The following is a 14,344-nucleotide window of genomic DNA, read 5'->3' on the forward strand; positions in this document are numbered from 1 at the left end:
TACCTTTCCTGGATTAGTCATGTGAATGAAGATAGTAAAAAGGTGTACTACTCGTTACACAAGTTGAAGTGCCTCCAAAATTTTTTGCCTATAAAAACTAAAATCCTTCTCGTCCATACCCTAATTTTTCCTATCCTGGACTATGCCGATTCCTGCTACTTGGACATCACCGAGGAGCTGTTAACGAAGCTTGAACGTTTACAGAATCTCTGTATCCGTTATGTCTTTGGGCTTAAAAAATTCGATCACGTATCAGCCTTCAGATTGAGGCTCAAGTGGCTTCCTATCCGTCTCCGTCGCAACTCCCATATCCTCTGTTTACTTTATAATATCTTGTATAATCCGCTCTCTCCATCCTATCTGCTCGATAGATTCAACTTTTCCCGCCCTCCTGACATCCCGTGTAGATCCAGTGTCAGAACAAACCTCTCTCTCCCATCCCATCGTTCCAATTTCTACTCCTACTCCTTTACCGTGCACGCAGTCAGATTATGGAACTCTCTTCCCCACACTCTTCGTGACAGTCCGACTATCGCTGTGTTTAAAAGACGATTGAAAGAACATTACCTGCATTCTCAATCACTGTAATCTGTGTTATTATGTGTAGGTACATATAGTATTTATATATTATAAACATTATTTATTGATTTCATATAGGTTTTATAGAGTTTTAGTATAAATAATTAGTTTGATTTTGTTGTAAGTATTTATAATTTATTTAGTTTAATTAGTTAATAACTATTGATTGTGCACGTCCTATCTGCTATCTTTTACACTGTATCTCTTCATATGGCTGCTGTAATAGTTTTCTTTTAGAAATAAGCAGTTCCTTTGTGTCGTCTTTCCATGTTAATTGTATATTTATGTTTTTCTTGTGTACAATAAAGAGTTAAATAAATAAATAATTAGTCTCCTTTGTAGGATCCTAGCTAGGACTTCTAAATAGGACAAGTGGATTAAGCGCTTTAGTACTTACTAAATTTTAACTTGCTACTAAATTTTGTGTTTACATGCAATTAACAACTTAAAATTAAGTTAAATTAACTACTTATCAACTTAATACGTGTAAACCAGCCATTAGTCATGCCGCATGCGGTCGCTTTCATCAGCTCCCCTCACTATTACCTACCTTATAAATATCGCCAATAGATAAGTCTAAGGAAGATCGTAGACGCCACACTTTTTGTGTGATCGAGATTCGAGTCTGCGCCGCGCATACAATCTGCATGGCCGCGCCATGCGCCGGTTCTTCTCGGCGGGGTAGTTACCGAACCGGTGGTAGGCAACGTAGTTTCTTCGTTCGACTTTCAAAAAGTGTATCATGATAGCCATTTTGAATAAAAAGATATTTTATTTATTTTATTATTTATTTACATGCAGAATGTGCGCCGCAGACTCTATCACACAAAAAGTGTGCCGTCTGCGAATAAAATATGGTAAACCTTAAATCAACTGAAATATAAAAATAAATCAAAACCTTAAAAATAAACCTTATTGCTTCTTCGGAACCCCTCATGGGCGAGTCCAACTCGCACTTGGCCGGTTTTATTTCTTTAAGTTCAGTGTTCAATGCTATTTTCATTAACTACGATATAAAAAAAAAACTAAAACAGCTGTGGCTGTCAACCATTGTCAACTGTCATGAATCAGATGTCAAATTGTCAATTAATATTTTTGGGTTTTTCTTTTGGAATTTGGGGAGTTTACAAAGAAATTGTAAAACTTAATTTTGTAGAAAAAAGATTTATTAAATCGAAATTGCATTGTAAAGTAATGACCTAAGTGGACACAATGTAAGTTGAAGTGAACCAAAGAAATAAATATATTAGGTATTGTTAGCGATGCATCATAAGTCATAATGAATCATCTGCATTGTTTCATTTTGTAACGATTTCTAAATATTTTGGAATGAAAAATATTCAGCCGAGTATACCCTTTATTTTGTTTATATTCTTGACTTAACTTGTGTTTCAGTGAATAGAAATGGATATTTCGACTTCATCAGACGATAACTGCGAAGCTGTGGACAGTGTACCTATAGAGGTATAATAATTAAAAAAAACCCAAATAAAATCATGTTAAGAAATAATTATTTTATTAGGTCTCTTGATGGTACTTTTAAATTTTATGTTAATCAGCTACATTTTATTGTTGCAGTTCTACACTGATTCAATATCTCCTCTTAACAAATGCCAGACAAGCAAAGCAAGAAGGATATGCATATTTGATTTGTGCAGCAAATTAAAAAACAATGATAAATATGACATTGGAGGAACATACACTGATGATGAACCCGATCTCTGGTTTTTTTTCACAACCACAAGGTGCCTGGGAAGTAAAAACCTTTTAAACCTTTTTGTGCATCATAGAAAATCAGGCCACTTCGCCATTGGCATATTGAAAAGTGTCAAGATAGTTTCCTGCACTATGGAAGATGCAAACAAATTTGGCCGGGGAATGCTCCTATGGAAGAGTTTTGTTTCACCGTGTCCTGATATGAGTCATCACGTCACTACCTATTGCTTGCCTGAGATTAAAAACCAAGCGCTGTGCATACCTATTTCGATAGAAACAAATCCCAGTTCAGTAATGAGTAAAATGACAAAGAAGAGAACAGAACTGAACAAAAGCTTGTCTCTGGCATTAAATCAAAATAAACCAGACTTTGTTTTAGAATCTGCGAGTAGGACAAAGTACTCCACTCACAAACTGATTTTAGCTGGACACAGTCCCGTTCTAAGGGAGCTTGTCAAGAATACACACAACAATACAGCATTTATAGATATAAGTGATCAAGATATGAAACTACTTTTAGAATTTTTAGGAACAGGAAATATAAAAGATGTCGGGAAACTAAACCTACTGCAGGTGCTGGAGCTGGCAGTCAAGTTTAAGTTGGATAGACTTTTGTACATTCTACAAACAGAAATGGAGAAACAATTAAACATAGAAAACGCCATAGACTTTGCTGTACTGAGTGAAAAATATCAAATGGAAAAAATTCAGAAGACTATTTTTGTGTTTATTAGAAAAAATCCTAGTGTCATGGACACAGAAGGCTGGAATAACTTAAAAGATGTAAATCTTACAAAAAAGTTGTTCAAAGAAGTCCACAGAGTCAAATGACATGTAAGATTCGTGCTATTGTATGTTGCAATAGAACAACATCTAATTATAGGTTACACAATTAGAATTGAATTAAAAAATAATGGTCATTTATATGCAAAAAATATAGTTCATTTGTCTGAATCGCTGTTCTGTTTATGTATAAATAAGATTTCATTTAAGTGTTATTTTTGTGTAAATACTTTTTGTACTTATAGAAATACTGTTATTTTTAACCGACTTCCAAAAAGGAGGAGGTTTATATGTTCGTCTGTTTATTTGTGTCTAAAGCAACCATTTAAGTTTTAAATTTGTTATTCAAATATTTGAGATAATTTGTGTAAAGTAATAAAAATGCCTAAATCTACTCTTAGTTAAGTCGTTAATAAATAAATATACCATATTAAGACCCTTTGAAACTATATATAACGTTTATCACGACTATTGTTACGTATTAAAAGTCCCCAGTAGTCAGAACACAATGGCCTGTGATGGGCCACGCTTTGCAATGCACAACTGTAGGCCACGATCACTTGGTGTTTACACAATGGCGCATGGCTCATTGCTGCCTGGCAAACCACTTGTGAATTGTGATGGACCTAAAAGTAATTACGGCGGTGGCTATTTATTTTTACACTGTTTACAAGTATTAAAGAAGTGTGTACCGCCACAAAGTTATAAAAAAGAAATGGCGCAAAAGGTGGACGCTGATTATTAATCGTTATGGCCCACTAAAACTACACAGTAAAAAAGTGCACTATACTGGTCAGCGGTCGGAGACGAACTAAACAATGGCTGATTGTGTGAACACCACAGGCCACGCTACGCCACGATTCCTTTGAAGTGTGCCCAAAAAACCGACAACTCCCCGATTGATCATTGTCCGCCATCATATGCCATTGCCCATTACCATTTACCCCTGTACACAATGGCGATGGCCTGTAGTGGGCCAGCATGGGCCATTGTGTACCGGGGTCCTTAGCTTCCGTGTAAAGGCCCCAGTACACAATGGCCCATGCTGGGCCAGAACAGGCCATCGCCATTGTGTACAGGGGTAATGGTATATGATGGCGAACAATGGCCAATCGAGGAGTTATCAGTTTTTTGGGCACACTTCAAAGGAATCGTGGCGTAGCGTGGCCTGTGGTGTTCACACAATTGGCCATTGTTTAGTTCGTCATCGACCACTGACCGGGATAGTGCACTTTTTTACTGTGTACTGGGGCCATAACGATGAATAGTTAGCGTCCACCATCGCCTTTGCGTCATTTCTTTTTTATAACTTTATATTTTTTTTATAACTTTATTCCTTTGAAGTGTGCTGTGTGCCCAAAAAACCGTCAACTCCCCGATTGCGCGCCACGATTGACCATTGTCCGCCATTATGTACTATTATCCCCTGTACACCATTAAGTTAATATACCTAGCGGAATAGAGAAACAAAGGCCTGAGCAAAAGAGATGTCACTATCAGTAACACTGCGTGGTAAAAAGAGACGTGTGATACATGACAGCGGCACTCTTTTTTTGACGTCCAGTCGGCACGTGGCGCACGTTGACAATTTAATCTCATAGAATTCATGTTCAATCATGCTTGTGTAAGTGTATATGTACATACACATATTTTTCACACAGATGAAAACCAATTTTGGTTACGTTTGACAGCTCGAGATTGTTGCTCTATTCCGCTAGGTATATTAACTTTATGCTGTACACAATGGCGATGGCCTGTAGTTAATTTATTAAAGGCCTTTGTGCCATTTGTTTTTTATAACTTTATGGCAGTACACACTTCTGTAATACTGGTAAACAGTATATAAATAAATAGCCGCAGCCGTAATTACGGTACTTTCACGTCCATCGCAAGTGATTTGCCAGGCAGCAATGAGCCATGCGACATTGTGTGAACACCAAGTGATCGTGACCTATAACAGTTGTGCATTGCAAAGCGTGGCCCATCACATGCCATTGTGTACTGGAGCCTTTACATCCCGAGCGTGCGCCCGCGCGAGTTCGGCTTTAGCTGAACCCTAGACAGCCTTTGAACGCTCTCTCCACGAAAGGAAGACAAGCCCTCTCTCTGTGAGCTCTCTTCTTTGATTGGCTATTTCTCTTTACTATGAAGAAACTCAGAAGAGTTAGAAGTTAGAGTTGTGAAGGTGTTTTAATCATAAACTTATAATGATAATGATAACATTGTTCACATGCAATGTCTTAAATAGTGTGTTTTATAATTTATTAGCTGCCTAATTAATTAAAATTTAAAATTATATAAACTTTTAAAAATATAGGTAATATTGGGTAATATAAAATAAAATGTTTCTTCATTCTTGCTTGCGACTTGCGAGGCGCAAACATCTTGGCACCATCTTGGATCCAATTTTTGTTTAATCTGTGGTTTGAGAGGAGTCAACTGTCAACCATAGACAAAGTACACTCACACGCGCATCAAATTGAAATTACTCCCTCATCCCGAGGTAGATTTTGTCCCGTCAAGCGTGGCTAATCAAGGTACCAAAAGGTGAGGTTTCTAATCATTAAATCATCAAATTGCGCTTACGAATCCCATAAAATTTCGATTATTTTTGTAACTATATCAGTATTAAGGCAATTTTCATTAGTTGAATCATCCTAAGTGACATGAAATCACAAATTAAATCAATTGAAACCGACTGTTAGTTGCGAGGCAAATCGCTATTCCCTACTTCCGAAAAAAGTGTCATAGTTTTCCAAAATTTGCGTGAATTTTCAGAAAAATGAGCAGTTCGGAGGAGGTATCATGGATTTCATGGTTCTGTGGGTTGCGGGGGAACGAATACTTCTGTGAAGTAAGTTTTACAGTACACCAGTGCTCAAATGAAATTATGTTCATTTTGCTGCCATTGATTCCTCATTTCTTATTTTAGGTGGACGAAGATTATATAAATGATAAATTTAACCTGACTGGGCTCAATGAACAAGTACCACACTACAGACAAGCATTAGACATGATTTTAGATCTTGAACCAGGTGAGTCAAATGTTTTAGTTATTACAGCTGTTGTCTACTTGAAAACAGGGGCGTAGCTACCGCCGTATATGCCGTATCAATTCCATATACGGCGATGCCAATGGGGCCCCCAAAGTGAGCAAAAATTAATAATAACTCCCCATTTCTTAATGGTAATATAGGTAACCTTACCTTAGGGCCCCTAAACAAATATTTATATGGGGCCTCGGGTAAGCACCCTACGCTCCTGCTTGAAAATCATTTATTCTGTACATTATTTACTTTATACAACAACATTATATAAACATCAAATTTGTTAGTAAACATTTTGTCAATCTTAACTTCCTAGTTTAGTTAAAGAAAAATTAAATTTTTAATTTTATTTTAGATGACGACCTCGATGATAATCCAAACCAATCCGATCTTGTAGAACAAGCATCTGAGATATTGTATGGGCTTATTCATGCTCGCTACATTTTAACCAACAGGTAATTTAACCTTATTTATTGGAAGCTACATGTTTCCCACGTCTTAAATTAATTTCTCTTGCTCCTGCGAATTTTTTTTTCTGGGTAAAATAAGAACTTAATATTTATCCTAAACTCAATCTGTACATAAAATTTTATCAAAATCAGTTCAGTGGTTTTGTTGATGTAAAGTATAGACTCACAGACACATTAGCAAAGAAGTGATTCTAATGCACTTGTTAATATTAACACCTCCGTTGTGGGTATCGCAGACACTATAGATTTTCAATTTTTATGTGGTAGCCGGTTCCCCCTTTGGGATTGATGGGTTAACACTATATTAACATGAAGTGGATATTTAATTAAACCAAAATAAATGGATCAAAATCATTACGGACAAGAGAAGCATCTTGCAAGTGTTCTTGTATTATGTACTTTTTATATGGCAAATTTTTCTCAATCATCAATTTCCAAAATGCTTTAACAGACTGTCTGCAAGTTTTTCTGTATTTTTATATTAGTATGCTATCTAATAAACATACAATCGACTTATCTTCAGACATGCAGACATAATTAGGTCAATGTACTGTAAAATATTATGAGTATTTATTATCATTATGTACTCCAACTTCCAAGTAATTGTTATTTAAAGTGTACTTACAATTTTTTTCGTAATTTAAAAAAGGAAAAAATAACAGCACCTATTGGCAATAATAGAATGTATTTTATTATATAATATGACCTTTTTACTATATGACATTGTTTTTTGTAATTTCAGGGGTATTGGTCAAATGCTAGAAAAATTCCAGGCTGGTGACTTTGGACACTGCCCTCGTGTGTATTGCGAGGCACAACCCATGCTTCCAATAGGTAATAATTATAGAGTGTTGTTCTGCTAAACCTGCACCCGGTTTCTGAAAGGCTGATCAACACTAAAATTAACTAATCACCTGTTAAATTTCTTGTCAAGTAACAATTGGGTTGCTCGAAGCACGGTTAGTTAGTTTAATTTGATCAGTGCGTCAGTTGACGGTAGCTGTTTAACACCCGGTTTCTGAAAGGCAGATCAACACTAAAATTAACTAATCGCCTGTTAAATCTCTTGTCAAGTAACAATTGGGTTGCTAGAAGCATGGTTAGTTAGTTTAATTTGATCAGCGCGTCAGTTGGCGGTAGATGTTCAAATTGACTCGAGAATGTTATATCAACCGCCATTTTGGGTTTCCGAAATGCTTGTCAAGTGAGGTTTGTGATTTGTCAAAAGCTGTGCCAAGTAATCGGTAATTGTGGATGAATTAACTTATGAATTCAATTGATTTTTTATGTGAATCTACATTTTCTCTTTGAACCTACGTTACTATAAGGTTCGTAAACACATTTATTATGAAGTTTTATAAAAATTCGTAAGAAATACGTCGATTATGAAAATTTTGCAAATAAAAAACTGTTTTATTTGCAAAAAATGTATATTATAATCAATTTCATTTCTATAATAAAGAAGAATTTAGGGTTTGATATCGTCTGAAAAATTGAAATTCGAAATTCTGACAAATGAACGAAAATAAACAAACCACATGTCAAATGAAAATGATCACAGATTAGTTAATTTTCGTCTGATCAATGTTTCAAAAAGTATCAGATTTGAAATTCCCAGAACATTTTTGAAAGCAATGACAGTCTGCAATTCCTTCTTTTGACATTTAATTTGCATTTTTGATAGTGAAGCAATGAACGAAAATAAAAAAATCACTACAACTCGGGCGAGGTAACTTGACACCTGGCTTAAATTTTACCCCTCCCTCGCTTCCCCGCGCAGCACCCCGCTCTCGTCGTACGCGTCCAGTAGCGTTAGCATATTATATCTGTTACCGTTACACGTGTGTTATTGAGTTTGCGTTTCGGAGTTATTTGTTAGTAGTTAATGGTTATTGTTTTTGGATTTTTGTTGAGTTTTGTTGTGTTATTTGTTAGTTGTTACATTTGAACGTTAAATTTGTTAAGTTTTTGTTATTCGTATTAACGTTTGAACATTGCCGTGCGTCTGTGGTATGAATTAGCTACTCACGGAATATATTAATATGAAGCTAGATACAAATTATCGGACGCATCTATAAAGCTCGTATTCCTGCTGGGGAACCCTTGGGCGAGTCCAACTCGTACTTGGTTAATACTGTGGTTAGTGTAGCCCTATAACAATAACTTGTTCCGGTAACGTAATTTTTTTTTGAAATAACTTAAAATAAAAAAACTTTTTTTGCACTCAGTACTTAAGAGAAACGTCAATTGAACCAGGTGTCATGTTAATTCGCCCGAGTTGTAGTCAAATTAAAAAGGATCATTGATTAGTTAATTTTCGGCTGATCAGTGTATCAGAAACTCAAACTGATTTGACATCCATGCTAAATTAACAGCAGTGTTAGTTGATCAGTGATTTGACAGCAATGATATTCTATGTTACTAATTTGACAGGCCTTTCAGAAACCGGGGGCTAGTAATGTATGCTTAGATAGCACAGATGTAGGTCCCATGAAATCTTTTCTGATGTATGAATGTAGTTTTAATGTTCATTTAGCAACAAATTGCTATATCTTATCTTATATCTTTAAACGAGCAATTCTTGTATATATATATATACATTTATTATATTTGGAATCTCGGAATTGGCTCCAACAATTTTCATGAAATTTAGTTTATAGGGGGTTTCGAGGGCGATAAATCGATCTAGCTAGGAATCATTTTTAGAAAATGTGTTTTATCAAATACCGCGCAAAGCTCGGTCAAACAGATAGTTTCAATAATATGGTGATTTGCTCATTATTATATTTTCAATAAAAAAATAAGATTTTCAAATGGAAGTGTTGGGCGTTAATTAATGTATTATTACTTCAGGTCTCTCGGATGTGCCCGGAGAAGCTATGGTGAAGCTCTACTGTCCTAGATGTATGGAGGTGTACACACCAAAGTCCTCCCGTCACCACCACACCGATGGCGCCTTCTTTGGCACGGGTTTCCCGCACATGGTGTTCATGGTGCACCCCGAATACCGACCCAAGCGCCCAGCTTCACAATTCGTGCCTAGGTTGGTAATTGAAAATTACATTGTCATCAAGCTTCTCCAAGATTATTTAAATATGACGAGACATTCTCTGCGGCTCCGCCCGTGTCTATAACGAATTCTGCAGAGAATGCCGAGAAAGAGTAGCTTATATCTTTTAAGTGCAAACTGCAAAGTGGCATAAAAATAGGTCCAGCAATTTGTGAGATTGGCATGTTAACAAACTCTCAACTTTATAATATTAGTAAGATGTACACAATGAAATAAACTGTCACATGTTACTGTATAATAATTGTTCCCAGCAGTTAATTAAAGAAAGATCAAAAGTTCTTATGTGAAATTTACTTCTTTACAGATTATATGGCTTCAAGATTCACCCCCTGGCATATCAAATTCAGCAACAGGCAGCAAACAACTTCAAAGCTCCAATCCGGAATATCGCATACAATAATGGTAAACGTTAGGACCGCTGTAGAGCTATACTTAGATCACAAATTAATACAGATTTTTGAATATTGCTCACTAGTGTTTTTCTGTGGGTTGTTGTGGAAAGTGTTTGAGGCTACTAAGGTTTATTTTTATTGTAGCCTTTGAAGACTTGTTGTAACTTTCGCCTGGTCTTTAGTGTCCTAAAGAATTAGAAATATTATTGTATTAAAATAATGTTTTGGGAGTAATTAGAGATTGTTGGTAGGATATTCAAAATGCAGGAACATTTTATAAAAAAACATCAAAAAGGATTTCATATTTTATATGAAATCCTTTTTTAATTTTTAATGACCAAACAATATGTTAAATTACGGCATGACAATATCAGTTTCAGTTTACTAATTAATGAACTAACTTTAATTATATTGGCAAAATAACACTTATAATGCTTATTTATAAAAAATTATTACATATTATTGATAAATCTATTTTTTTTCCAAAAGATAAAAAGAAAAGAGTTATGTTGTAAACATTCAAATGCTTTATTTGAAAATCTGTATCAATTTTATAAAGAACATCAACAGACCTGGCAAAATTATTTTGTCAATTAGAATGTTTTGTAGTTTGACCATCTTCCTGATTTGAGCAGTTGCTAGATTAAGTTATTAATTAAAATATTGTAGGATGAAATAGGAAAGTTTGCGTTTCCTTTATTTATATTGTTAACTAGAAGTAAATGCACACGGATTTTTATATTGACACTCATTGCCAGCTTTGTTCATGCGGGAATTTTAAATGAGGCGGTACAAGCGTCAGTGTTCATAAAAATCTTAAGGTACAACATTTGGTTAAACACTTGAACTTTAGAGTACTAATCATTCCTTCGGCTCACTCACCGCTTTGTTAAATTGATACGTAGCTAATCAAAATGTTTGTATGAAATAATAGATTTTTTATTTGCTACACCATTTACATGTAAATAAACCCATACCTATCTGTATGTAGATGTCGTAAATATCGATAAAATAATGCCACATAATTATTTTAATTTTAAAAATAGGGTCATAAGTTTTTATTTTTATAAATGTCTAGAATATAGGCGATCTTGTTTCCAAGATATTACCTTGGTTATTGTATCGGATTTAGTATTTAATAAACCTTATAACAACTTCTGGCATTTTTCTTACATATCCCGCATGGTATCTATTATTTACCCTCTTTAATTGGAACTGATTTGATAAAAATTTAATAATAAGATTTACAATACACCCTTTATTTGTGACTATCTTTATCTAAATTGACAATAACAAGCATTCTCCCAGAGTAAGCAAATACTTAACGGCTTTTATTTTCAAAATGGTTTACTAATGGGCTACTTGTTTTCTGCAGAGACGAAGACCTCAAGTAACATTCCAAAATGATATGGGCAATCGGTGCACATCCACTTGGGTCTGGTGCCTCCGCAGAAGGGTACTCAGTGCAAGTTAAAACTTAATATTTATTTATCAAATAATTATAATGAAATGGTTATGTATGATTAAATAAAGTTTATTTTCATGTTTTCGTACCATACATTTACTTATTTTGTGTTTCCTTAAAAATAAATATAAAACAGCAAATAGAATATGACTGAAAAATCAACTGTAGAGAACCAAAATTACATGGAGTTAACCTAAGAACTATAAAGGTCTATCTGCCTACTGTGGAATCATAAATTTACACAGTTCCTGCACCAACTCAACATTCTTTAGCTCACTGAACATACTGCTGTGTATTGCGGTTGGGTTTTGTTTCAAAAACTTCATGGAGGCAGTTTTTAAGTGCTGGGAGTTGTACAAATCTGCCACAGCTAAAATTTCTAAAACATTCTCCGACGACAACTGATTTGAAAGAACAATCTCTGCCAGCTCTTTCAAACCCTTCAGATCATATCTATCGGCCAACATAAGTAGACTAAAGAAATTATTGTTTTCTATATCCTTTACTGTGCCAGTGTAGATGAATTCAACTATACAGCTGAGATCTTCCTTGCTTACATCCACTAGTTTCACAAAGCCATTTTGACTCTCGGCTGTGTCCTCCTTTAACATTGCCTTGAACACCTCGCAAAGGGATGTTAGCAGTATTCTATGAACTTTAAATTTCTCCCCATCGGCTGATTCTATTGTAAAATCCGCTCCCACAGGATCCTTCAGCAATGTTTCAAAATCATGAAATGGCATATTGCTATCAATAGATGAGTTATCTTGATCAAAGTGATCGAATGATATGGGTATGTACAGCTTATAATTTCTTAAGGACTCTACATCTATACTTGTGAAGCTGTATGTGGTGAGATAGTTTTGCACCATTTCATCAACATTTTTAAAAGAATATTTTTCTAGATTTGTAGTCAAGTGTGCAAAGTTATGCCTTTTGTTGAATGTTAGCTCATTATTAGCGCTAATTGACACTGTAAATGTACTTTCGTGTCGATTCATGATGAAAATATGTAGCAGAAACACTTTCCCCACTTGCTCCGTTTGCATGAGAAACCAGTAATCCGCTATGTGGTCAATATTTGTGCCTCCAATGTCATATATGTTGGGTCTGTGAAACTTCATGTAAATGTTATCCAAGCACAGCCAACTGGCATCCTCAGTCTGGCACATTTGATGCCCCTGAATCACACTGTTTTCCTGAAGCATAAATCATAATATTATTATATGTCTCATTATTTAATTTAAAAAAAATCATAAGTTGTAAAAGGGTACCTTCATATCGATGTCCATTTTATCCTGATTTTATCAATAAGGTTTTTTTGTGTAATACACCAAGTACACCCAGGCCCAACTATTAGTCATAGATTTTGTCAATGCTTATTGAGTAATGGCTGATGGTATGAGTTATGCAAAACTGTTCTTCACTAAAATAAAAGATAATGTAGCGTTAATTTTGATGATTATAGTCTAATTATAATAAAAAATTACAGAATCAGAAATTTTATAATTCTTGTTATTTTTGATTGTTTTGGATTGGTATTTTTTTCTGAGAATTGAAAAAGTTTTTTTTTCTTAATATTGCACTTCAGCTCACTGACCTCTATAATACACTGGACAGGCTATGCCGTACAAAATGACAGCTATTTCTTATGCCGATTTGAAGCGCCGCGGTGAGCGTACTGTGAACTAACTACTTTCACATAGCAATCAGCGCCAATATGGCGACTTTCAAATAGGCATATTTTATTGATAGCGATCGCCCTGTCCAGTGTATTATAGAGGTCAGTGATCTCCATTATACAAGTACGCTGGATCTATGATACCCACTTTTTTTTTGTGCCTTTTGAAGCGGAATCAGCGCCCCCATTATTAACCAAATTTACCATACGACGTAACCATTGGTAACCATGTATTTATTTTAATTCTCTATGGCTTAATCGTTTGAATTGTTTTCGTGTTTTTAAAGTGTTTTAAAAGGTTTTACGCGATTATATTATATATATATAAGTGGTGGTAGTTCATAAATCATAGTTCATATACTATGAAAAGGTGTATGTTATGTAAAACACGGTAAAAAAAGGGATGTGGTTTACATTTCGCAAGTAAGTGATTTTAACAGCTCATTTCTACGATATTAAACTTTTATTGATAATATGGGCATTTAAAAATGTGGCACTAACCTTATTATACCGTATTCACTAGTTAACTTTGTTTTACCGATTTTTGATAAAAAACAATAAAATTCAATAGTGCTGGAGTTTTCTGTCAATAAAACTTATCGATATTTATAATAATTGTATTAAAATCTCCGATAACTAATTTTCATTATCAAATACATATTAAGCTCTTAAAATAATTGACAGGTTTCCGTCTGACGAATGACTGGAATTATGGTTGAAAAAAATTAAAAAGCCTGGTTGGCGTCCGAAAATTGCTACTACCGCTTGCCGTTACTATTTTTAGTGTACAAACGTTCTCTGTGAAAATACAAGGCGCAAAACTACCATTTGATCGTGATTATGTTTGGAAAATTTATTTCAGCGTCTACTCTTTCTTGACAGACTGTAACTGTGTAACGGTAACTAATAAAATATAATTTAAAGTATCGCACATAATTTATTATTTATAAATACCTTACCTACTCCACCCCAATAAAAAAATGTATTCAAACGTTCCATATTTATTTATGGATCGCATTATCCAATTAGTTAATTTCCCTCGCACTTTTGCAATCAGCGCCAAAATGGCGAAAATCAAATGAGATAAATATAAATATAATTAGTATGGATAATATGATGAGATTAGTTAGGGTCTAATAAC

At 34.7% G+C, this 14,344-nt stretch overlaps 2 protein-coding genes across 4 annotated transcripts; one reads left to right on the plus strand and one right to left on the minus strand.

Annotated features, from left to right (window-relative positions):
• Positions 1–1,675: 1,675 nt before the first annotated feature.
• Positions 1,676–11,523, plus strand: LOC121729293 (casein kinase II subunit beta). 3 transcript variants are annotated; one of them, XM_042117764.1, is made up of 8 exons: positions 5,517–5,625; positions 5,857–5,932; positions 6,011–6,113; positions 6,481–6,580; positions 7,338–7,429; positions 9,449–9,638; positions 9,970–10,067; positions 11,433–11,523. In XM_042117764.1, the coding sequence occupies exons 2-8, from the start codon at positions 5,861–5,863 to the stop codon at positions 11,462–11,464; spliced, it is 687 nt and encodes a 228-aa protein (XP_041973698.1). In that variant the 5' UTR covers positions 5,517–5,625; positions 5,857–5,860; the 3' UTR covers positions 11,465–11,523. The 3 variants fall into 3 exon arrangements, with proteins under 3 accessions (XP_041973697.1, XP_041973695.1, XP_041973698.1); XM_042117763.1 differs by lacking the exons at positions 5,517–5,625; positions 5,857–5,932; positions 6,011–6,113; ... (3 more) ...; positions 9,970–10,067; positions 11,433–11,523 and adding exons at positions 1,676–1,797; positions 1,970–2,043; positions 2,158–3,285; XM_042117761.1 differs by lacking the exons at positions 5,517–5,625; positions 5,857–5,932; positions 6,011–6,113; ... (3 more) ...; positions 9,970–10,067; positions 11,433–11,523 and adding exons at positions 1,676–1,792; positions 1,967–2,043; positions 2,158–3,285.
• Positions 10,550–13,046, minus strand: LOC121729294 (BTB/POZ and MATH domain-containing protein 5-like). Its single transcript, XM_042117765.1, has 2 exons — positions 12,797–13,046; positions 10,550–12,721 (listed from the first exon to the last, which is right to left on the minus strand). Exons 1-2 carry the CDS (start codon positions 12,812–12,814, stop codon positions 11,741–11,743), a joined length of 999 nt encoding a protein of 332 aa, XP_041973699.1. The 5' UTR covers positions 12,815–13,046; the 3' UTR covers positions 10,550–11,740.
• Between the last annotated feature and the right edge of the window lie 1,298 nt (positions 13,047–14,344).

This window comes from Aricia agestis, chromosome 8, assembly GCF_905147365.1.
Source record: "Aricia agestis chromosome 8, ilAriAges1.1, whole genome shotgun sequence".
Lineage (NCBI taxonomy): Eukaryota > Metazoa > Arthropoda > Insecta > Lepidoptera > Lycaenidae > Aricia > Aricia agestis.

What these genes read in the sequence shown, in the direction of transcription:
- LOC121729293 (XM_042117763.1), top strand. Translation starts at nt 1,984, where the DNA reads ATGGATATTTCGACTTCATCAGACGATAACTGCGAAGCTGTGGACAGT. An exon ending in TGGACAGTGTACCTATAGAG is followed by an intron (nt 2,044 to 2,157) that starts GTATAATAATTA and finishes TTATTGTTGCAG; the next exon opens with TTCTACACTGATTCAATATC.